The sequence below is a fragment of the Sceloporus occidentalis genome, unplaced genomic scaffold, assembly GCF_023333645.1.
Source record: "Sceloporus occidentalis isolate IW3139 unplaced genomic scaffold, rSceOcc1.0.p SCAF_2, whole genome shotgun sequence".
Classification (NCBI taxonomy): Eukaryota; Metazoa; Chordata; class Lepidosauria; order Squamata; family Phrynosomatidae; genus Sceloporus; species Sceloporus occidentalis.
In genome coordinates this window covers 29,545,489-29,570,101 of record NW_028316982.1, presented here as the reverse complement: position 1 = coordinate 29,570,101, position 24,613 = coordinate 29,545,489, and the positions used below count along the sequence as shown (strand labels likewise).

The following is a 24,613-nucleotide window of genomic DNA, read 5'->3' as shown; positions in this document are numbered from 1 at the left end:
AGTCTATGGTAATGATCTTTGAAGCATTCTGTGTTTCTCTGAATATCATGTCTCTTAGTTACACTTTTAAAGATTTAGAAGGACATGTGATTATCACATCTAGTTCATAATGCAGTGTCCCAACCAGCCCTTTTGGTTTAGTGACCCCAGACACTGAAAAGGGAGATTTCTGAATAATAATAATAGTAATAATAATAATAATGCAACTGCAGGGGGGAAATATACAGTAGAATGTGGTACTATGATTCAGAATCACAGCTCAACCCCCCCCCCCGACCCACCCACCCACTTAGCTTTTAAAATCAAATCTCTAATGCCTAAAGCCGTGACACTATGTAAGAAAAGTCTGGTGAAAGTTTTGAAGCAAGAGATTTGTCATTTAGGATTTCCAGTGGGGAAATGTTCAGTGACTTGCATTGCTCTTTCCTCCATGATCAGAAAGTCAGTAAGTGATATAAAATGTAAATCTCCTTGTAATTTGCATAATAAACACAGGTTGTAGATTTCTTGTTCTTTCCTTTCTGCCATGCATCTAATCTTTTTTCTAGCTTTAAAAATTTCACCAAAGTGCTGATATACAGTCCTAGCCTTAAGGACTATTGAAACTTGTCATCCTATAAGTTGTGTGTGTGTGTGTGTGCAAGTATGTTAAAGTTGCCTGTTGACCTACAGTAACCTCATTAATTTCATAGGGTTTTCTAAGGCAAGAGGTGGTTTTGCCAGATCCTACCACTGAAATAGAGCACCTGGTATTAATTGGCAGTCTCCCATCCAAGTATTAGCCAAGGCTGCCCTTCCTTTGCTTCCAAGATCAGACATGTTCTGGTGCCTTTAGGATATTTAGGTCCTGCTCACCACAGGTTATCTTACAGTATTTTAATTTAAAAAGCACAAATCACACATACAACAGTCATTTAGGAGCCAGACATATTCTGAGCCTGCCTGTTCCAGTGCCCATTAGCACTTCTTTCAGTGATCTTTCTGTTTTGTCCTCCAAGTCCTTCTGCACATTTGCCTTTTTTCATTTATGACCTTTTCCTGCAATTATTTGCAGGATGGAGGAAAACCAGACAAGCGGTATAGTCATACCCCAGAGGGTAGGACAGGAGACATCACACTTCCTTTTTGGCAGTCAAGATGACACACTCCTTTTGTTTATTTCCCAGCATGAACTGTAGTTTTTTTTAATGCCACAGTAAACCCAACAATTTAAAAGAAAATTGCTTGGTGCAGTGCCCTTCATTGGTGTGCCAGTTCCTGTTGACAACATGATGGCATGGCAACTCCCAGCCTTAAAACATGTGACTTTCAACTGACTAAATCTGTGACCATAGCACCACCTGAGATATAATACAGATGATGCAGCAGAAAACTAATGAAGAAATGGGTTCTTCCAGATCAATTTGTTTGGTGGCAATAATGTGACTGGAAAATCATGAATCAAAACTTTGAAATGTGAATGTAGAGTAAGGACTGAATATGAGTTGTTGTTGTTGTTGTTGTTGTTGGTAGTGCTGTGTGCCTTCAAGTCATTTCTGACTTATAGTGATTGTAAGATAATTCGCTTAGTTACTCTGAGTCCCGGTTCTGGGAAAAGAGCAGAATATTACTACTACACCTACTACTAATACTAATAATAAACAATGCTATTGTCATCATAAGAGGGTGACCTGTGTTGCAGAGCAGTTTCGGGAATACTGAAGTTTAGAAGGAGCCTGTCTAGGAACCAGTTGCACACATTACTCCTCCACTCCAGGAGTACCTGCCATTTCCTTTCCTACAACTGAAGGTGCATCTACACTGTAGAAATAATGCAGTTTGATGTCACATTAACTGCTGTGGCCCAGTCTTACAGAATCCTAGGATTTGTAGTTTTGTGAGACACCAGCACTCTTTGCCAGAGAATGCTAAAGACCTTGCAAAACTACCCATCCCAGGATTCCAAAGAATGGAGCTACAGAACTTAAAGTGGTGTCAAACTGCATTATTTCTACAGTAGATGCACCCTTAGATCTAGCAATCCACTACAAAGCTTGTTGTGAACTTCAGCAATTGCTCTGAGCAGTGTGAACTATAGGAAGTGCTCTTATCCTGTCATAGCATATCTTAAAATGCCACCAATCTTGAAAGTGTTCAAGAAGAATGACAAGCTCTTTATCCAAATACCTTTTCTATCTGTCTGTCTGTCTGTCTGTCAAAAAGCAATTTAGTGTCTGTTCACAGATTGTGGTGTGGATATGTTCTCTGCCTTTGGCCGGTTAACATGTGCTTTTCACACACCATAGCGAGCATGTGAGGTGCATTGGGAATAGGGAGCAGGGGCATTGGCAGTGGTGTACCAGAAGCTTAATCCTGGTCACAGTGGGAGCTGCATGTGAACATCAAAAAGCCAGTGCATGCTGAGTTTTCCCATGCTCTCCCTGCAAGCTCCCATGTGCTCAACTGTCACACAAATCGGCACCTAATTTACCAGTCTTGTCCCAATCCTTTGGGATTATCTGTTTTTGCTGCCAGTTGTGCAATTTAGATCAAAGGGCATGCCCGGGGTATCTATTTTAACTGGGCACGAATTTCTGCTGGGAAGAGATTAACCCTGGTGCAACTGCTGGCAACACATCGGTTTCAGGCAGGGTCTTAGTATGCCAGATGCAAGGGATTAATGAGTTAATTCGCCTGCGCACAGATGGATAGTAATGCTCTTCCCCGCCCACAACACATCAAGACGTTAGCATGCTTTCACATCCATTTGTTCAAGTCAGGTGGAGGGGCTCTTACTAGGCACTGAGAAGGGCTGTCACTGATTCAGGCAGTCCAACTCCCTTGAAAGTCTCTGCCTTTAGACTGCACACAAAGGAAAGAATGCCAGCCAACCTCTCTCGCTTTCTGCAAGCTTCTTAAAGGGGTCTCTTCACATTCCAGCAACACAGCTGCATCTCCGGTACCCTCAGTGCATCAGAGTCTATAGCTTCTCCTCCTTCACCGGGCTTTTGAGCTGTCAGGGAGAAAGCCAGGGGGATCCTGATGAAGTGCAGTGTTGTGCAGGAGCTGACAAAGAGCTAGATGGATATCCTTGGTCTCCTGAGATTTGCCTGTGATTAGATGTTCCTTGAGCTCCCCAGCTTTTCATCATCAGCATTTCATGGTCCAGGGGGTGCTCCAGACGCATCTTGCAGTATGCCTGCATTGATTTAAATCCAGCAACTAGAGGCAAGCCAGCACTGAAACGGAGTGGATACTGCTGCTTTGGGTTAACCATGAAGATGCAGGCTCAGTATTTCTGAAAGCAACTGACCTCATGGAGAGTTCTTTGTAAGCACTAGGAAATTTCTTTGCAGAAGAAGGGGAAAAATTGGGGAAACAGGCTTCCATTCTTTTCATTAATACTAGAGCAACTTCAGACCTTGGCTTGACTCCTGGCATATCAGAGGCAGCTGTGCTCACTTCCAACCTGCATCGAGATCCAGGTACTTGAGTTGGAGTGCACCTTTAAGGACTCCTGGGCTAAGAACTGACATCTTCAGCTCCTTGTGGTTCTCCTTTCTGGTCCAAAGGAAGTTTTCTCTGTTCTATAAAGGAAACCTTGGCAAGGCAGAAATGCAAGTCTCCATAGCATGCACAGAGCACAACCTCAAGAACCGGAATGGGGAGGACAGACTCATCAGCAAACAGAACACCAGTAACCCAAATGCTGTCAATGCTGCCCGGGCAAAATTCCGGACAGTGGCAATCATTGCTCGCAGTTTGGGAACCTTTACCCCTCAGCACCATATATCTTTAAAAGAGTCCACTGCCAAGCAGACTGGCATGAAATATAGGTATGGACATACTATTTATTCTCTATCATGTTTTGGTGTCTCTCTTGACTCTCCCCCTGCATGCCTTTGAAAGTTCAGCTGCTGACAAAGTTCCCCTTTGCTAAAGTCTCATCCAAATCTAAACGTTTGAACCCTTTAGAAAGAAATGTGAGTGTGAAAGGTTGCACTGGGGGGAGGGGGTATTCCAAGTTTTGCTATTCATGTGAGTCTTGCTAAACAAGTATTTGTATTAGCATTTAGAAAAGATCCAGTTGTATTCAGGATTTTGAATTAATAGATGACACTTCAGGCTCTGCTTGGGATAAAGTTTGCTTCTCAAAGCACCTGCTTGGGAGAAGAAGATGAAGAAGAAGAAGAAGAAACAAAGGAGTTTATCAGACAAGGGAAACTGGAAGTATAATCCAATGGCAATCTGAACGCAATCATGGGGTTTAATGTTATTGCATGATAACCCACTACACGCAAATTTGGGCAATGGGAAGTCAATCCGCATGCAATCATGTGGTTTCACATTATTGCGTGATAGACTGCCACACGCAAATTCAGGCAATGGCATGCTATTTTCGGGCAATGGGAAGCCAGTTCGAACGCAATGCGCATTCATGTAATTGTGCTAAACTAGCAACTTTAAGTGAATACGTTCTGGCCCCACTTTCTTTTCATTCGAATTTAAGAGAAATTCCTCCTGTTTGATAAACTCCAAATCCAGCATCTGGCAGCCTTAGTTAGATACTCTTTTGTATTCTAATTACTATTCAAAGGCCTGTGATTGACTTGCTATCTAAGGACAGGGAGGAATTTGCTTCGAGTGAAAGGCAGCATGTGATGCAGACAAAATAATAAGCACACTGCTAGAAAATATCATGTGTTAAATAATTATTTCCTTCACCAAGGAGAATGAGGCAGAATAACAACGATCCTTGCTAATGTCTCATTCAGAGTTTATTTATGTTAAGAAAGTATTTAAGAGGATGTTTTGTTTGATAAATCAGTCAATTACAATTAATTTCAAGCACTCCATGTATAATTTATCAGTTCTGTCAAACATTGGACATCTCATGTGATTCATGTCAGAATGGCTTTTTCTCTTAAAGAGGAGATGGTAAGAGACACATTCTGGTACTTTTACAAGCAAGAATTGCAATGGACTCATCAACTAAGCTGCTCAATTTGCTGCAGCAATGTAGTGGGAAATTGTTGTATTTTAGACCCAAGAGGCATGGGTTAAAATTTCAGGGCTCATGTAAGTATTTAGGAAATCCATTCCTGTAGTGCATTCCCATATGTTTGTGTGTGCTTAGAACTAAATCTCACTTTCTTCAATGGGGCTCACTCCCAAGTTATATTGCAGCTGTGATCTCAGTCAACTCTCAGGTATTGCTACCTGAGAGGATGGCCATTGCTGTTGATGAACAAGATAAAGATAGTGAAAGCATTTTCTTTGCTTAAAATGTGACTTTTGTTAGTAGGTTTCCTATGGGTGGTGAATGCTAAAATGTGCCATCAAGGTTTGTGGCAGCTTGGAGCTTTCCATAGATATGTCATGAGTGTCACATTAAGCGGTCTTAGAGGTAAACCTTATTCTTGTTCTCATTCTTGTTATTAAAATATTCATGTCCCACCCTTCACCACGGGATTTCAGGGTGGCAGAAACTTAAAGCAACAGACAGTGTAAAACAATTCTGAATTCAAATAATAAATAGGATAAAGCTTATTGAGCATGACAAGTTAATTCTTCTTACAAGTAAAATATGTACATGTACAGTTAAATTAAATTAAAACCCCAAAGCCAGATCTTGATTTGGCACCAGAAAGAAACCAGCATAAAATCAAAACTCTAATGGGAAGGAGTTCCACAACTGGGGTGCAACAGCCAAAAAAGTAGAATGCTGATCATGACAGGTAGGTAATTCATTAGGTTCACATTTCATTACACATATCCACTTAATCCTCCTTGAGACTAGCAACAGAGCCAGGTGCATCTTGCCTTGACTATATAAATATTTTCCAGACTTGTGATGCATTTTGACAAAAAAAAAGGGGGGGCGATATATATAACCACGTGTATATTTGTAGTTACAGCTACAAATGCATACTGTATATACCAGTGGTGACAAGCCTATGGCACGAGTGCCAGAAGTGGCACTCAGAGCCCTCTCTGTGGGCACACATGCCATCACCTCAGCACAGAGTTCCCCAGAGTTTGTTACTAGAAAGTCAGAGGGACATGGCACTTTGCAATAAATAAGTGGGTTTTGGGTCGCAGTTTGGGCACTCAGTCTCTAAAACGTTTGCCATCACTGGTATATACTCATGTATAGGTCTAGAAATTTTAGTCAAAAAATTTACCCCAAAAAGCTGGATTGACTTATCCACAGGTCAATGTAAGTACTATACTCCAAGTCTTATATATATTAAAAAAGAACCATCCACTTTCTCTGAATAGAGTGATGAAAGGCGAGAGCTTAGTCCATCCCGGGAGCTCCAAAAAGAAGCATGGATCCCCTCTACTTTATCATCCATTCAGCCTTTAGGATAAGCACAAACACTTATGCCTGCCAGAGTTTTCTAAGTTCTCTGGCATCATTTTCCTTTGCATCATCCTTTACAGCAGTTGTTACATGCCCCTAAGTTTTACTCTCGACTTATCCATAATTTTGGCCCCCAAACCTACCCATGAGGTAGACAAATAGTCGGTATATTTGAAAAATGTCCACAACCATACTTTAGATAATTGGGAAAAGTATGCATGTATTTCCATGTGGAAAGGGAAAAAAAGGCAATCTTGGAACCCAATAAATAGATTTAACAGGACAGGAATGCCAGATTCTGAGAAAAGCAACAAAAATGTATGGAAAGAGTTTCACTCCCTAACCCGAGAACATATTATCAGAATTGGGAGAAAAAGATAATGTCTATGGAACAGCAAAGAATACTTTAGCTTGGAAATTTTACTTTTTTGGGAATTCATTTCCCAGAATCCCCTGCTTATCATGGTCAATGAATAGGATAGGAGGCAACAGTGTTAAACTTTTATAGCAGAAATGGTCTAGGAGTCCACCATTGGAAGTAAGGGCTAAACCAATACCCTTCCATGGATGGAAGAACATTTTGCTTTCCTCCAACACTTTAACCAATTTGAATCCATTTACTTTATCCTTAGAACTCAGTGGGAGATGTTGAAAACTCAACTTGCCACAGTTTGCAGAGGTCTGACTCTTCAGCTGTCTAGTACTGCTCAGGACTATATTTGCAGCATAGACAGATGTTAAGAAGTCTCTGTGTGTATATGTGTATAACACAGACTGTATTGGATATCACTTTAATTTTAATAAATTTCTTGCTAAGGGCGGCCTGGCTAGCCCCATTTCCCTTGATAACCCTCTTGCAACAGGCAAAATATTTTACTACAGTGGGTCTTTTTATTACATTGGTGCCCCTTATACAAAATGGAAAATCATGGTTTACTATTTGGAATTTTTACTTTTTAAAAATATTTGCAAGCCATGGATGCTTGAATCCATGGATAAAAAAATCTGTGGATAAGGAGGGCCAAATGTATTTCATTACTAATATGTATTCCAAACAAGAACTATCATTTGTCATATGGTTAACAACAACAAAGTCAATGCCAGAAAGATTTTAAAAGGTGATTTGTTTAAAAAGTGATCAGAATGTAGGTCCAAATAAACCAAAGCAGCAACTACTAGTATTAAAATGGTAGAGGTAATGGTACCTGCAAAAATTAAAAGTTCCTGCACGTGCATGAAAGGACTGCAACAAATATGCCAGGTAAAACTCTCTGAGGATACCCAGCACTTGGGAAACTTTAAGTTTTATGAATTATGGTTCTCAGAACCCCTAGCTATCATGGCTTCCACTGTCCAAAAAGGTAACTTTCCCAGACTTTGGGGCTAGTTGGACTTTGGCTCCCTTGCTGTTTTTAAATATCTTCAAATTGGTTTAATCTGGCAGACTTTTAAAATGTTAAACACCTAAATATAAATTGTATTGATATCTTGCTTTATTATATTTTCAAAATTTTATTTTTATTGCTACTTTATTGTGATTTATTCCATTTTTATATTGTTTATGCTACTTTTCTTAGCTGTCTTCAGCACCATTTGGTTGAAAAACTGGACAGAAATTAAACAGGGAAAAATAGAATGAGAATATACACTTGGTTATACAACTGGTCTCTGTAGAAACTGCAGAGCCAGACAATTTTTAATCGATACCTTGCAAAGAAAAGAATGCATAGCTGACCAGGGGCTGTGGTGAGTTTGTTTGGCTCTGCAAGGAAACTGCGGGGGCAGACAGGCTAACTGGGGTATAGAGACTGCAAAGTATCAAAGATTCAAAATACTCAATTCTTTCATTCTGTTCACCTATCCACCTACCATCTTAGGTTGTTGTTGTGTGCCTTCATTTCTGACTTATGGCGACCTAAGGGTTTTATCACAGGATTTTGTTGGCAAGATTTGTTCAGAAGAGGTTTGCCTTTTCCTTCCTTTGAAGCTGAGAGAGTGTAACTTGCCCAAGGTCACCCAGTGGGTTTCTATGACTGAGTGAGGATTCACATTCCTTATGTTGCCTTGTCTTATCCTAAGCAGCCTATATGTATTTAAATCTCTTTCCTGGCTTTGGCTAAAATAGGTATAGCACTCTGGATTATATTTCTGGTGGAGTGAATAACAGGACAGAAGGAGATTTGCTCTCTCCAAGGGTAAAGCACCCATTGATATCGTGCATACTAGTAATTAAATTTCCTGATGGCCAGAGAAGATACCAAGGCACACAGAGATGGGGGGTCAGTTCCGAGAAGTAGGGAAACCAGTCAAATGCTTGTAAAGTGGAGAGAGACCTTTGGCAACCAGCAGATGGTGGAAAGCAAAGGGTAGGCTGGTTATGCTTAGGTACATTCAGAAGGGACCTCTTATTAGAGCAGGAGAACTATGCCAGAGACTGGCTTTTCTCAATGAACTCATATCATGTAGCAATGTCGTTGAGATACAATAGCACGATTCTACCCACGATTCTTCTCAGAGACAGTCCCTGTCTGTATGATAGTGGCCACCATTTGCATTTAGTGAATTGAGTCATGCAGTATGAAGCATGAGTGTAAGAAAATACTACCTCTTCAGCACAGACCTTGGACAAATGACAGCCATTCTGGCAGAGGGAGTCTGAGAGCTGTCATCCAAAACAAGCCAACAAATGAAAAAGGAACTTTATCAGCCTCTGCTTCGTCAAGGGGTAGAGGCTTATAACTGCTATTGCCCCAAGTCTAGGGAATACATTTCCTGGTGGACTGAGCACAGCCCTTTCTTTCACGAGGCATTCCCATTTTGAAGAGGATTTGATTATTGCCTTTCGAGGATTATTGTGAACATCTTGCTCCTAGGGTTCACTGCATTCAGTTTGCCTTCTGAAGTCTATTCTTTCTTTTTGTAAGCTGCTTCAGGGATTTGAGAAGAGGGTAAACGTATTTCAAATAAATCTCCAATGGAAGGATTTGTTTACAGTGTTGTCTCTAGGCTTTTGCTATGGCTTTTGTCTCTATGCATGTGTCTTTTGTATATGGTCCTATGCCAGTTGGTTTCAACAGGTACCACTGAGGGCAGAGTGAACTAGAGGAATCTTGGTCACTTAAAGTTTCTGGAGTTGTAAGCCAGCTGGGGCTTTGCCTCTCCTACAGCTACTTAGCAAATCAAGGATTCGATCACTTTATGTGTTTGGATTTTCTCTGCAATATGCTGCATCAGTGTCAGCCTTGTGCTATAGAATGTGTAACAGTTACAATAACATATTTACAGAGCTGAAAGTATAATTTAAAACAAAAAGAAAAAGAAAACCCTCTTGATCTTTCCAAAGACCAATTTCATTTGGCTGCAAATGCATCACTGATGATTCTCTTACTCCAGCTGTAACTGACAGTGACATGACATTTGCTCTTTGAAGGTCATCTCTGAGTGTTTTGTCATGTTCCCCCTATAAATTCCCAATACCTGGGGGGAGGGGATTTCCATTCTTTCTTAGAAAAATAGATATCAACTTCTGCCAGTGACTTCCTTTTACCAAATGATTAAAAACAGATGAGTACTGAAGTATTGTTATCATTCTGTATTCTTTTCTGGTGTTGTGTACATCCATACAGAAAACATTACCATAACTTAAACCTCTGTTGTTCAGTGACCAGATATCTGGCTCTAGATGAGAAGAGATCTGTCCATTTCACTTTTTACTGCATTCATTTTTTTTAATTCTAAGGACTTTTCATCCTGAATACAAAGATATCTGTGAATTTTGGTAAATTCTTCAAAAACAGATTGAAGCAAAATGAGTCACAATTTGAACTGGTCCAGCTTAACAAGTGCAGCTCTTCTCAGCATGAATAGGATCATGTTGTACCAGTCTGTCATCCAGATTTTAGGAGTAAGGAGCTTCTCTGAAAAAGAAGTGCCAGTTTAGTATCAGTGTGGGAATTATGTTATTTATTTATTTAGAACATTTATACCCTGCCCTTTAGCCAAAAAGCCCCCAAGACCAACTTACAAATTGTTGTATAATAAAACATACATGAAGAAAACCAGGTTCCTCTTAGGAATGTAGTACTGCAGGTGGATGATGAACCAGCCAAGGAAGGAGCTTACTTAAAATTAAAAAATACTGTACCATTCATCTTGGGAGTATCCTCCCAAGAAAAGCATGGACACGCCAGAGCTTGTCATTTGTAAAAGGAACCACTTTATTGATTACAGCAAAGTTTTTATAAATTTCATTCAGTATGAGATCATAGTCATCAACAGTACATGATTATGAAAAGTTTTTGATTGACAATCAGTATGACTACAGTCAGTATTCTGGTCAGCAGAAAGAACAGAAAAGCAAGCTAGAAATGTTGCAGTTTTCAACAGTGAGGTTCTGTAGAACTAGTATATGGGAAGGCAACAAGGCAAGAAACACCTGCCTCCTGCAAAACGTATTCTTTTTGTCTCAGGGTTTTAGGTAGAGAAGCAGGGAGGGAATGTGGATGAGGGCAATCTTAGAGATAGCTACACTATAGTCCATCAAGCCCTGCTTGGGTTTGGATGTAAATACTGTAAAACAAATTTAAAGTAAACAAGTAGATTTAACTCTAGATTTCATTTTTGCTGTCCAGGGTTCTGATTTATGGCCATTGATTAACATGAGAAGAAACTGACTCAGCTCTCCTTTCTGTTCGTCTCCCTTTGCCATTCACAACATGTTGTAAGTGTAATAATTTTTAAAGCACTTTAACAATTAAAGACAAATTAGAGAGTGACAGTGATAGGGCTATGTATCCACTTATCCTAATCTTTCTAGGATATAATCTGATACTATTAGGCTTCTTTCACCTCTTCTCTTCCTGCTCCCTTAGTCTCTTTGTTCTATCAGAAGTGGCTTAATTCAGAATTAACTTATTCTTTTATACAGTCATCCTATCTTTAATGGAGTTCTTACAATAAAGGCTTTATTTCTTTAGCCATTGATGTCTTTGCTCCTTAATCACAATTGCTAGCCATTGAACACAGGCACTCTTCAGACTTTTAAGGGATTTAAACCCAGGCTTTGAAGAGTAAAACACCAAAAGTCCTCTATCTAGGTGGGCCAATCTATTAGTTATCAGAAGAAACTGGAAAGAAATTCTCACCTATACCCGGTTGAGTCCTCAGGTGTAAGAAAGAGCTCCATACTCACACTAGGCTTACTGACTTCATCTGTGACAAATACAGTTACCCGTACCATTCCCAAATGTGTTCCTCCAGCTTAGCAGTAGACTGGTAGGCATCTCTGATGTAATACCACCGGGGTGAGGATTGTGTGGCTTTCCAGAAATTGTTGGACTACTGTCCCACCATCCTTCATCATTGTTTATGTTGGCTAAGACTGATGAGAGTTGCAGTCCAACAATATCAGGAGGTCTGCACAATTCCTATCTCTCCATTTCAAAGATGTGTGAAGGTGGGAAAGGATCCCATTATAAAGGAGCATTCTGAAATCCTTAGGCGTCCTTAACGTGTAGAAATATGGCTTAGTAGCAGAGCTCAGAAGTTCCTTTTGGGGCCACACTGGCTGAGGTATCCTGGGAGTTGTAGTACAAAAAGTACATTTTAAATATCTGCTTAGGAATAGGGCATACAAGAAGTTCAGTCTATTTGATCTGTAGTTTAAAGGGTATCTTGACTAGGGCTGAAGCTGCTTCCAGTCAGAATAGAAGTTAGACGATCGATTGTCTGGATCAGTATATGACAAATTCTTATGCTTGTATGGAATCATTGTTGATACCTCTAATAGTAATTTTGTTACCTCTTAACAGAAATGGCCCTTAGGCAGAAATGGCCTTTCTCACTGGTGGAATCCAGTGGGAAGTTGAGGAACACAATTCCTTGTATCGTGGCATACCATCTAACTGTCCCAAAGACAGACCTGATTAATCTTCTGTCTTCCCACTATTTCAGCTGTTTCTAAAATGTCCCCATTTCTCTCTTCCTATCCCACTTCCCCCTTTTGTCCTCAGCTTACTTCAGTTGCTGCAAACTGAGTTCAAAGTGCAAATATAGTTTGCACTCAGTTAATGCAGTAGGGGGGAGGATAGGAGGGGGCATAATTATGCTTCCCTGTAGACTCAGGCAAAAGAAAATGGATGCAGCCTCTCCTAGCTTGTCTGTTCTTCCTCATTTATGATTTTTATCATCTTGACCACACCAGGGCATGTTGTTTGGCCATACATGCCCTGGTTTTCATCTGTGAAAGTTGGAGGACAAGGCATGGAAAAATCCATAGGAATCTAATTCACATGATCTGATGTATTCTTACCCAAGGTATAAATGGTAACATGCAAACATCTCCCCATCTTAAGTCTTCCAATACTCCAAAGAGCTAATAGGAACTAAGATGGGCTTCATACAGGAGTGTGTATATAGGGCAGTGTACTGTAATGGTTAGAATACTGGACATAATAATAATAATAATAATAATAATAATAATAATAATAATAGGATTTATTTATATACCGCCCAATCACTGGGAATCCAAGCGGTTTACAACAGAGGGGATAATAGACGGTTCCCTGCCCTCAGACTTACAATCTAAAAAACTGCAGAGATCCCACTTCTTACAGAGGCACAACAATCATTAGGTAATCTTGGTCCGGTTGTTGTCCCTCAGCCTAACCTACATTAGTGCAAGCAAAAAAGAAAAGAAAAGGGGGGGGGGGTGTTCTGTACTTCCAAGAGCTCTTTAAATAACTTTTTAAAAGTAAAGAATAATAAACACATGCAAATTTGGCTTAGAGATTACAATTTGATATTCTAACAGTCTCATTTAAAGATAAAATAATGTTTCAATCCCTTAAGATTGTGGTGATTGTGTTGGAAGTGTGTAGCCTGTCACTTGTGAATTATCAGCAGTCTAGAAGGAGATGGAGCTTGAATAGACTTCAAGGTGGTCAAGAGTGAGGGGCCTTATGTATCTTACACAATTCAACTAGCAAAAGATGAATAAATTATGCAGAATATACAAAAATAAATCATGGAGTCAGTGGAGGTTCTGATGTGTACTGTGTTCAAATAAACAAGGTACAGGTTTTAGATTCTTCCATCCTTTGATATTGAAAGTTCTTGCTAATCCTGTATTTTCTCTTCAAGGTTTGTGTTGTCACTACCTACATGATGTATGTGCTATTTAGAGTAATGTCTTACAGACTGGGTCTTTTGGTTCCTGCTAACGATAAAACCCTACTTCTCCTCTTAAAAGTCTTTGCATACCTCCTGTATTATTATTATTATTATTATTATTATTATTAACCTTTATTTATGAAGCGCTGTAAATTTACACAGCGCTGTACATACAATCTTTTTAATTAGACAGTTCCCTGCCCTCGGGCTTACAATCTAAAAAGACATGACACAAAAGGAGAAGGGAGTGGTGGAGGGAAAGGGGATGAGGTCCAGCAGTTCCTCTCTACCTCCGAGGCCTAGACCAAGGCAGATGGACTAGAGGGAGGGCTGCTGTATAATATCTAGGTAAAGCTGCCATTAATAAAAATCTTTTATTGCTTTATTATTTTTATCTTTCATTTTCTTGCACAGTACTTTGCCTCCTACAGCAGTAGGAGCTTTTGAACTGTTTCAGCTGAAAGGAGCAGCCCTGTCAGTAGTTTTATATAAAGGCACTGGGAGGGAATTAAAGTGTGATGCAAAGCTTTGAGTAGAGATGGAAAGTAGGGACAGAAAGCATCATGTGTATAACAAATTTGGGGGAATTGTTCCAGACCATAGATCAGGTTCAGATGCAAAAGAGAAAAGATATCACTAATAAGAAGGGGCACAGTTCCAACTCCACTGAAGTAAATGGCAAATCATTTGTAGATTTTAATAGATTTGGACTGGGCCATTGGTTTATTCAACTTCCTCAAGCATATTTCTTCTCTTGTAGAATACCAGATGTTTACTTACCATTGGAAATATGCACCTGAGAGCTCATGAATTTGCAAGCCACATTATGTGGCTGTGTGCTCTTGGTTAGAGGGGGAAAGCCAGTGGGGAAAGGGTCAAACATACATGTAGGGTATAAAGACAACCTAAGGACATTGGAAACTCTTTTAAAATGTGTCCATAGCCACAGATTATGAAATCTGTGCAATTCTAGGAGAGTGATAACACTTTTAGGGGATTGCAATGGTAGCCAATGGCATTCTGAGTGGTGCTGCATCCTGGGATCTTTTGTGGTGTCTTAGAAGATTGTGTACCCAGCCCTTGGAAAGCATGATACAGCAAACGATCTGATCTTCCCTTATGCTATTACAAAGATATCCTGGGATGTGCTTCTTGTATTGTGAACTGTAGCTATTTGGGGCATGAGAATATCTTGTACAACCCCTCTCTGCAGAGGTAAATACTATGTGGGAACTGGCTCACAGGCTCCTTTCTTGGACAGGTGCACTCACTTCTTGGCTGCACAGACAGATTGAGCTAGAGAGTAAATCAGTTCTGTGCACAGTTGCTTTCTCTAAGAGCACCACATGTTACCTTGTTGAAAGTGGCATGAAAGTCTGCAGGAGCCAATTTCTCTCTGTGTGAGATGGCAGCAATCCGATAAGCTAGTGAAAATATTTCCAGTCCTTCTGGCTCTCTGCATAGTATGGTTCATTAATTCAGTGGCCCATAAATGGTCCATATGCTCAAGTGCTGTTCTACCAAGTGCTGGAAATCTTTGGAAAGATTTTCATTGAAATGCTTGGCTGGGAGGGAAAAGTCTCTAATCGTCTACTTTAAATGGGGTGGGGTTAACAATGAATTCAGTATTTTCCTTCCTTAAACCATTCCCAGCATCTATGTCCAATTAACTTTTCATTTCATAAACTCATATGCTTGGAGGGGACTCTTTTCTCAGCTTGACCTATTTCATGGGATTGTTGTAAGGGTCAAGTTGGGAGAAGTGATGTATGCTAGTTTGATTTCATTGGGGAAAAGGTGAAGTATAAATCAAAGTAATAAATAACAGTGCTGGAAGAGACCATAAGGACCATCTACATTAAGAGGCTAGCAGTGAAGGAACCCACCATTAAAGCATCCCTGACAGGTGGTTGTCTTACCTGTGTTGAAAGCTCGCCAGTGGAGTCGACCATCTTCCAAGGGAGTCTATTCCAGTGTTGAACAATTCTTATCACCACACGGTTTCCCCATATGTTTTGTCATAATTTTCTTTTCTGTAATTTGAATCCATTGGTTCAGCTCATGTAGAGCAGCAGAAAATGACTTTACTCCATCTTCTTTGCAACAGACAATTATTTAGATATTTGAAGATGGCTATCACATCTCCTTGCTGTCTTCTTTTTTCTACATGAAATATATCGAGCTCTCCCAATTGTTCCTCATCAAGTTTGGCTTCCAGATCCCTTACCATCTTGGTCACTCTTTTCTGGACCTGGTCCATATTGTCAATATGCTTCCTAAACAGTGGTGCCCAAAAATGGGCACAGTATTCCAGGTGAGTTTTAATGAAAGCAGAATAAAGCACTACTATTATCTTCCTTAATGTATGCACACTGCACTTTTATTCTTTTATCCTAGAAATAATAAGGCCCATGATGAGAAATTCAACTGCTTTATCCTAGGAGGAATAATATCCTCATAGGATATTAAGCATTCTACTGAGGTAGATGAAAGCCTAGCAGCGCCAAATCTAATAGTTAGAGTGAGGCTGCATACACTGCATGGAGTACAAGCAGCAATGGGACATTGGAGAGATTCAGAGAAAGACATACTGAGACTGTCAACTTTCAAAAATACCATAGCATTAGATAAAATGTGTGTTATTCTAATTGAAAGGTAAAGGAAAATCTAAATAATAAACAGAAAATCTAAAAATTAAACATTGTTTCAATATAAATGAAATTCCAGGGTTCCCTCTCGGGTGACAGCCAGCCTTCCCTTCATTTGTCTTCCTTTCGGTTTCTTCCTGAAGAGAAGACAATTGAAGAGAAGGTCGGCCATTTGGGAGAGAGCCATGGCCTATTCGGGGGGGGGGGGGGGATTTGTGCACGTATGTGTATGTGTGAATGCAGTGTGCTTCCACGTGCCCGTACATACAGTATATGCATGGAGAAGAAGAAATGCAAAGCAATCATTCACGTGAGGCTAGCATTCATGTGAAACAGAAACCAGGAAGTGGGCCCATTCTTCACCTTGGAAGTGCAAAGTTTCACAATGCATTCAGAGCCCCACTGAGCATGTGCAAGGGTGCCAGTTCAAATTGGTGAATCTGCATGGTATGTACTGTTGTGATAATTTATTTTGCACTCGCTCCACTTTGCCTTTGGAATGACCACAATTTTGCTCTTCAAGTGTGATAATTAATCACATGTATTGGGTCTACTTTCCCTTTCCTTCAGGATGGGGGTATATTTCTCTTGTATGATAACAGACTATGTAGGCAGGCCAGTCCCCCTTCTGGCCATTTACTGGGAGAGAAAGCATTTTAAAATCCAGGAAATAAAATTGAAATTCCACTTACAAAACAAAAAAGATACTTCCTTTGAGATCCAGAATTCCCCTTTCCTTTGTGAGGCTACGAATCCCTTTGTTAGGTAGAGCACACTGAATTTCTCAAGCAGCACCCCTGGCCTGTCCCAGTATCTATGTAGGCAAGCCATTCTGCCTTCTGGCTATGTGGTGCTGGAACTGACAACTCAGAGATCATGGATATCTCTTTAAATTATTTTCTTCTTCTCAAATACCTTCCAAGACTTATTGAACACAGATTCTCTTCTCTCTTTTATGTTCTCCAGAATTTATGGGAAACGGCTTGTATTCCTGGTACTCTTGTCCTATGTTGCACACGCTGAACAGCTGGGAAATAGCTGTGTCATATGTTAATGCCAAAGGTGGAAGCCTAGAACATGAACTAGTGTGTACCACTATTGTGTAGCATCTGCTGTAGCTGTCTTTATTTCATTGTATGGGAATTGCAAAGTACTTGGGGAAATCATTGGCTGGCATCATCAGATCTAAAAGGTACAAATAAGTAATTCAAATGATGTGTCATGGGAATAATATGTGTGTTTTTCTGATTCTTCTAAATCAGAATTACTGTTTGCAAGAGTTTGTCAGGTCTAATTTTAGAGGAGTCTTTGCCTCTTTGGACCAACTAAAAAGGCATTAGAATCAGCTAGCAGTATTAGAAATGAACGACCAATCCACTCCTCAGCTCCAAAGTATTACATTTTGAGTTGTTGTTTGCTTCAGACTGAGCTGCATCTACAAAGCTTGTAACACTGAATATATCTTGGGTTCAGAGTACATTCTGCATAGTGAAGTCAAAGGCTTTCAGGGCTGGTGTTCATAGTTTTCTGTGGATTTTCTGGGCTATGTGGCTGAATTCTGGAAGAGTTTATTCCTGACGTTTCGCCTGTATCTTTGACTCTCTGAAGACGCCAGCCACAAATGCAGGTGAAACTTCAGGAATAGTCTTCCACAAGCCTGGAAACCCCACAGAAAACTACATTCTGCATATTTTGTATGTTCAGTGTGCTTATCGGCATCAAGTTTTTACTCTCTCTTGCATATGTGCTGATGTAGCTCAATATGACAAGTCCTTTTGTCACATTGCATCCAAAACAAACACAACCAAAACCTGGGGTTACAAGATTTCTACTCCCTGGAGACACAAGACCAGCTGGCATCATAACCAAATCTTTTAAAAGAGAAACACCCCATCAAAGAGGCTGGAATGTTATTATTTTTATGCAATGGCTGGAGACAGTTATTTGTGCTTTTGTCCAAAGTAGTATTGTTTCTCACTAGATGTTTCCTAGAAGCAGCTTTTTACAGTGTCACTTTCCTCCCATTCCATCCCATACCCACACTAAGTCAAAATACAGAGTAGAATCATAGAATTGTAGAGTTGGAAGAGACCACAAGGGCCATCCAGTCCAACCCCATTCTGCCATGCAGGAACTCTCAATCAAAGCAACCCCGACAGATGGCCATTCAGCCTCTGTTTAAAGATCTCCAAGGAGGGAGACTCCACTACACTCCAAGGGAGAGTGTTCCACTGTCGAACAGACCTTACTGTCAGAAAGTTCCTCCTAATACTGAAGTGGAATCTCTTTTCCTGTAGCTTGCATCCATTGTTCCGGGTCCTGTTCTCTGGAGCAGCAGAAAACAAGCTTGCTCCCTCCTCAATATGACATCCCTTCAAATATTTAAACAGGGCTATCATATCACCTCTTAACCTTCTCTTCTCCAGGTTAAACATCCCCAGTTCCTTAAGTCATTCTTCATAGGACATGTTTCCAGACCCTTCACCATGTTACTCGCCCTCCTTTGGACATGCTCCAATTTCTCAATGTCCTTTTTGAATTGTGGTGCCCAGAACTGGACACAATATTCCAGGTGGGCCTGATCAAAGCAGGAATACAGTGGCACTATTACTTCTCTTGATCTAGACACTATACTTTTATTGATGCAGCCTAAAATTGCATTGACCTTTTTAGATGCCGCATCGCACTGTTGACTCATGTTCAACTTGTAGTCTACTTGGACTCCCAGATCCCTTTCACACACAGTTTCATTCAGCCAGGTGTCCCCCATCCTATATTGGTTCATTTTATGTTTCTGCCCTATGTCCACTACCTTACATTTCTCCATGTTGAATTTCATTTTGTTAGCTTTGGCCCAGCTTTCTAATCTATTAAGCTAAATTTTGAATGTTCATCCTGTCCTCTGGGGTATTAGCTTCTCCTCCTAATTTGGTGTCATCTGCAAATTTGATGAGTATGCCCCAATTCTGTCATCCTGGTCACTGATAAAAATGTTGAATAGCACTGGGCCCAGGACAGAGCCCTGTGGGACCCCACTGCTCTCTAGGATGAAAAGGAGCCATTGTTGAGCACCCTTTGGCTTTGGCCAGTCAACCAATTACAAATCCATGGCGGGATACAAACGGGCAGGGGAAGACGTCTTGGAGGTGTATTCTGCTGAATACGGAGCCTCCAGACCGCCCACCCCAGGGGCGTGGCTCAGGTGATGGGGCTTCCACATGGGGGGCAGTGAAGACGCCTCACCTGGGGCCGTTTCTGACTCGCAGTTTCTAAACCGCCACCTCGGAGGACGCTGCAAAGAGAGAGGCAGCTTCCTCACGGGCGGCCAAAAACGGGGCTTTTTTTTTTCCTTTGCCGGCTGGCGGATGCGCAGCTGCAGCGCTAAGCAGCGGCGGCAGAAAGCCTATGGGCACATTTAAAGTGCCCAAGCCCCTTTAAAACTTTTTTCCCCACTCTGCCCAAGAACAATGGTGGTCTCCTGCCAGCTGGTGATCAGCTGGTGTTGGCATCCTTGCCCGCTTGCACTTTGCCAGTGTCACCAGCATCATGGATGCCTCCTCTCCTTTGGTCCCCGCGCTCTTGCTGAATCTGCAATGCACAGCCACAGCTGTCGCCGCTGCCACCGCTGTCCCCCTGCCATCCCCCATCAACTCCCTTGTACATATGTAAATATTTACAGTTTTAGCGGTTTTTATTGTTAGGTGAAAATGGCACAGGAATGTGTGTAGGGGCTCACTTTAAAGTCCAAACTTTCCAAGCAGCGCATGCGTACATGTTGCTCTAGGGTTAGGGTTAGGGTTAGGGTTAGGGTTAGGGTTACGAGTCTTAAAATGCGCTGCAGCTGTGCTGCAGCTTCCACACCTGCATGGCAGCTGACGCTGCAATTAAAGCCTGACTGCAAACTGCGCATGTTCCAGGACCCCGACTCATTATGCGACGCAGCAGACACGGAGCTTTTAAATGGGCAACTTAAATTAGTGGCGTAGCAATTCTGGCGTACTGGTGCAGCAGCTTACAGACGGAGCTGCGCAGCTGCGCATCAAACGGAAAAGAAGCGGAGAAAAGCAGCACCTTTTTAATGCCGCCTCTTCCCGCTTGGGGCATGCGGGGGGCGTGTTCATGGCGGTATTCAGGTAAGGCCCGTCTGAAGGTTCTACCTTCATGACGTCATGAATACACCCCTTTTTGCCTGTCTGTATCCCGCCCATGTAACAGTTGCCTTGTCTAGCCCACATTTTACAAGCTTGTTTGCAAGAATGTCATGGGAAATCTTGTCAAAGGCCCTGCTGAAATCAAGATATACTATATCCACAGCATTCCCTTCATCTACCAAGTTGGTAATTTTATCAAAGAAAGAGATAAGATTTGTCTGCCATGACTTGTTTCTCTGAAACCCATGTTGACTTTTTCTGATTATGGAATTGCCATCTAGATGTTCACAGAGTGTCTGTTTAATGATCTGCTCCAGAATCTTTCCTAGTATTGAAGTCAGACTAACTGGACGATCATTGTTGGGATCCTCTTTTTTTCCCCTTTTTGAAGATGGGAACGTTTGCCCTCCTCCAGTCTGCTAGGACTTCTCCTGTTCTCTAGGAGTTCCCAAAGATTAGTGCCAATGGCTCCAATATTACATTTGCCAATTCTTTTAATACTCTTGGATGTAGTTCATCTGGTCCTGGAGACTTAAATTCATTTAGATTAACAAGGTATTCCTGCACTATCTCTTTACTTATTCTGTACTGAAATTCCCCTAATCTGTCCTCTGCGCCATTATCCTCATGTTGAGCACCCTTTTACTTTTCTGAGAAGACTGAGGCAAAGAAGATGTTGAGTAATTCTGCCTTTTCTCTGTCTTCTGTTAGCATTTTGCCATCTTCTCCATGTAGTGGCCCTACCATTTCCTTCTTCTTCCTTTTGCTGCAGACATATCCAAAAAAGCCCTTTTTATTGTTTTTAACCTCTCTAGCAAGTCTGAGTTCATTCTGCGCTTTAGCTTTTCTGACTTTACCCCTACACATGCCTGCTATTTCTTTGAATTTTTTTGTGATTTCCCCCCTTTTCCATTTCTTATACATATTCTGTTTCAAACTTAGCTCAGTTGAAAGTTCCTTAGTCATCCATCCTGGTTTCTTGAGACACCTCCTATTTTTCTTTCTCACTGGAACTGTTTGAAATTGTGCCTTCAGTATCTCCCTTTTGAGAAAGTCCCATCCGTCCTGAACTCCTTTATCTTTTAGTATTTCTGACCATGGAATCGCCCTCAATACTTCTCTAAGTTTACTGAAATCCGCTCTCCTAAAGTCTAGAATGCGTGTCTGACTATGCCTGGCTTCTCTTTTCCATTGTATAACAAACTCCAGGAGAACATGGTCACTTCCACCTAATGATCCCCCACTTGCACCCCATTAACCAAGTCATCCTTGTTGATTAGCATCAGATCTAAAATAGCTGACCCACTTGTTGCCTCTTCCACCTTTTGGACCATGAAATTGTCTTTGAGGCAAGTGAGGAATTTGCTAGACCTTGAGGATTTGGCTGAGTTTGAATTCCAGCAAATATGAGGATAGTTGAAGTCACCCATCACTACTACATTTCTCTTTTCTGACTGTGTGGTCATCTGTTCTAGAAAGCCATAATCTAACTCCTCCATCTGACTGGGGGGTCTGCAGTAGACTCCCACCATAATATCCTTGTTGTTTCCCTCTCCTTTCATTTTTATCCAGATGCTCTCCACCTGGCTTCCAGGATTGATGTCGTGGATCTCTTCACTGGTGTAAATATCTCTGACATATAGTGCTATTCCTCTCCTTTCCTGTTTGGCCTGTTTCTCTTGAAAAGGTTATACCCCTGTATTCCTACATTCCAATTATGAGACTCATCCCACCAGGTTTCAGTGATGCCTATTATATCATATTTGCTTTATTGTACTAGGAGTTCAAGTTCATCTTTCTTATTTCCCATGCTCTGTGCATTAGTGTAGAGACATCACAGACCAAAGGTCCCCTTTACTTGCTGCCTGTGCAAGATATTTTGCCTCCCACTGCTGGGTCCTTGAACTATTTGTCTTGTTTCCTCTATGTCGGTTTGACTATTTTCGCCATCCCTTTCGCCTTCCTTAATATTGTCTCTCCTCCACGAAACTCAGTTTAACCCTCTTGATCAAATTCTTGAGACTGTTGGCAAAAACATTTCTTCCAACTGGTGTGAGATGCAAACTGTCCCTTGCAAGAACTCCCTCCTCATGGAACCACAGCCCATGATCAAAGAATCCAAATTGTTCTTGGCAGCACCATCTGCGGAAAAGAGTTGTTCACATCCGCTATTTTCCTCTCCCCTCCTGGACTGTGCCCTTCAACTGGCAGAAGAGACGACAACTTGACATCCATTTCTTTCAGCTTCCTACCAAGAGCCTCGTAATCCCTTCTGATGTTCTGAAGGCTGTGTCTTGCAGTATCATTGGTTCCCATGTGGACCAAAAGGAAGGGGGTATTGGTCAGTAGGCTTGACCAGTCTTGTCAGCCTCTCTGTCACATCATGGATCTTTGCCCCAGGGAGAAAACACACCTCTCAAGACATCTTGTCAGGCCTACGAATCACTGCTTCTGTACCCCTCAGCAAGGAGTCCCCCACTACGACCACATGCCTGCTCCAAGGCTTAGCAGTGACTGTTCTCTTGGGTGGGACTCTCAGGCTTGCCTGCTCTGTCCCTGAAGTCTGTCCATGCTGCTCTTCCTCATCCTCCTTGATAAGGGAAAGAGCTTTGAATCGATTCTCTAGCTGCAAGCTCCCAGAACAATCCCTTCTTGGCCTACTTCTCTGTGTGACATGGCCTTCTACTTGGCCTACTTCTCTGAGTACCCAAGGCCAACCATGTTATCCTGGCATCAGAAACAGAAAATCTCACAGACACTACTACTTGTCCTTGGCAGTAACTATAGAACAGGGATGGGCAACTTATGCTCCTCCAGATCTTGTTGGACTATGACTTCCAGCATTGGTTGGCTAGGTCTGATGGGTGTTGTAGTGTGGTTCAATTTTGCCCATTGTCCCAATATACAATAATAGTGCATTTCCAAAAACAAAGCACAACCATTTTCAGTTGTATTACATGTAAAGTACTATACATCCATGGTGCTATCTGAATAAATGAACAACAGCAACAACAATAACAACACAAAAGCCTGGCGAGTGACCCAGTCAGCTTCATGGCAGAGCAGAATTTGGGTCTTCCTGTTCCTAATCCAAGACACTAATCTCTATACCACATTGTCTCATGTTTCTTTCAGCCTGAATTGGCTCTCAGCAACTCTTTTGAAGCCCCTGTTGTCTTACATCATTGCCTGTTATTACAGGCTAAACACAATGAGGGTAGTTCAATATTTGATGGATGAGACCTATGTTCTGACCTGCCAAGGAAAGCAGTGCCTCAGCACATTAAAAGAAGAAGCTTTACTCATGCCTTCCAGATGAGATGCAAACAAGAGATCTCCCTGCCCACTTGCAATATTGAGTGCTCCCCTGGGCACTTCTTTTGTGTCAGCAGAGATGTAAAAGCTGTAGGTTTGGCTAGTTTCCAACCTTGATAATTAGATTCTTTTGCCTCCTTATATTACACTGATGCTTTAAATGACTACTGTCTCCTTTCTTCATTGCTTGCCCTTAACTGTTGGACAACTCCAATGTTATCCTCTAAACAGATGCTTCGTTCTACCTCACAGTCAGCTGCATCTTGCTAATGGCTGGAAACAATTTCTCTGTGAGGTTTCATGAAGTATTTTGGCTTCATTGGCTTTGTAACTATCCCAATGCACCTGTTTTATACAAAAAAGTGGCCTTAGAAACTGGGTTCAGAGGGACAGAGAAAAATCAGGCAGTGAGAACGGATGCTTATTCCACTTTGGTGTACTAAATAAAATATTCATATTTTATTCAAAATATTCATCAGCACAATATAATGATATTAACACAATTATAACTGCATGTAGTAAAACCACTTCTCAAGCATGCCTCTGCCAGCCTGGAGAGTGAAAGTGTGCCTCTGCCACTGACACACCACAAGCCTCAGAAAGGTATGGTTTTTTGAGGGAAGATACAATTTTATTCTGTTGCTTGTCTTGGAATGTTCAAAATAGATATTTCCATATAGAAATGCAAACCCAACAGATTTCTTTTTCATCTGTGCTTAAAAGTAAATCCCACTGAGTTCAAAGAGTCAGTAAGCAGAGGATTGCAGCCTTAAAGAAGGAAGGGCACAGTTCTTACTTCTAGGTCATGCAATTATTATAATTTAAAAAAACCAGGGAAACGTGTCGTGCATATGATGAAGAGGGATCTGGATTAGATGGATTCTGGAAGTGATGAATTATGGTGTCATTGTGTTGGTCAATATATGTAAAACAAAGATTATATAAAAATACAGCAAGATGTTCAGCATCTCACTGAAATCAAA

At 41.2% G+C, this 24,613-nt stretch overlaps 1 protein-coding gene across 1 annotated transcript in view; it reads left to right on the top strand.

Annotated features, from left to right (window-relative positions):
- Positions 1-2,754: 2,754 nt before the first annotated feature.
- Positions 2,755-24,613, top strand: part of KCNAB1 (potassium voltage-gated channel subfamily A regulatory beta subunit 1) — a 201,960-nt gene continuing 180,101 nt past the window's right edge. The window contains exon 1 of the mRNA XM_089508985.1: positions 2,755-3,815. Coding sequence (XP_089365111.1) covers positions 3,595-3,815 — 221 coding nt within the window. The 5' untranslated portion in view covers positions 2,755-3,594. The remainder of the gene's footprint in view (positions 3,816-24,613) is intronic.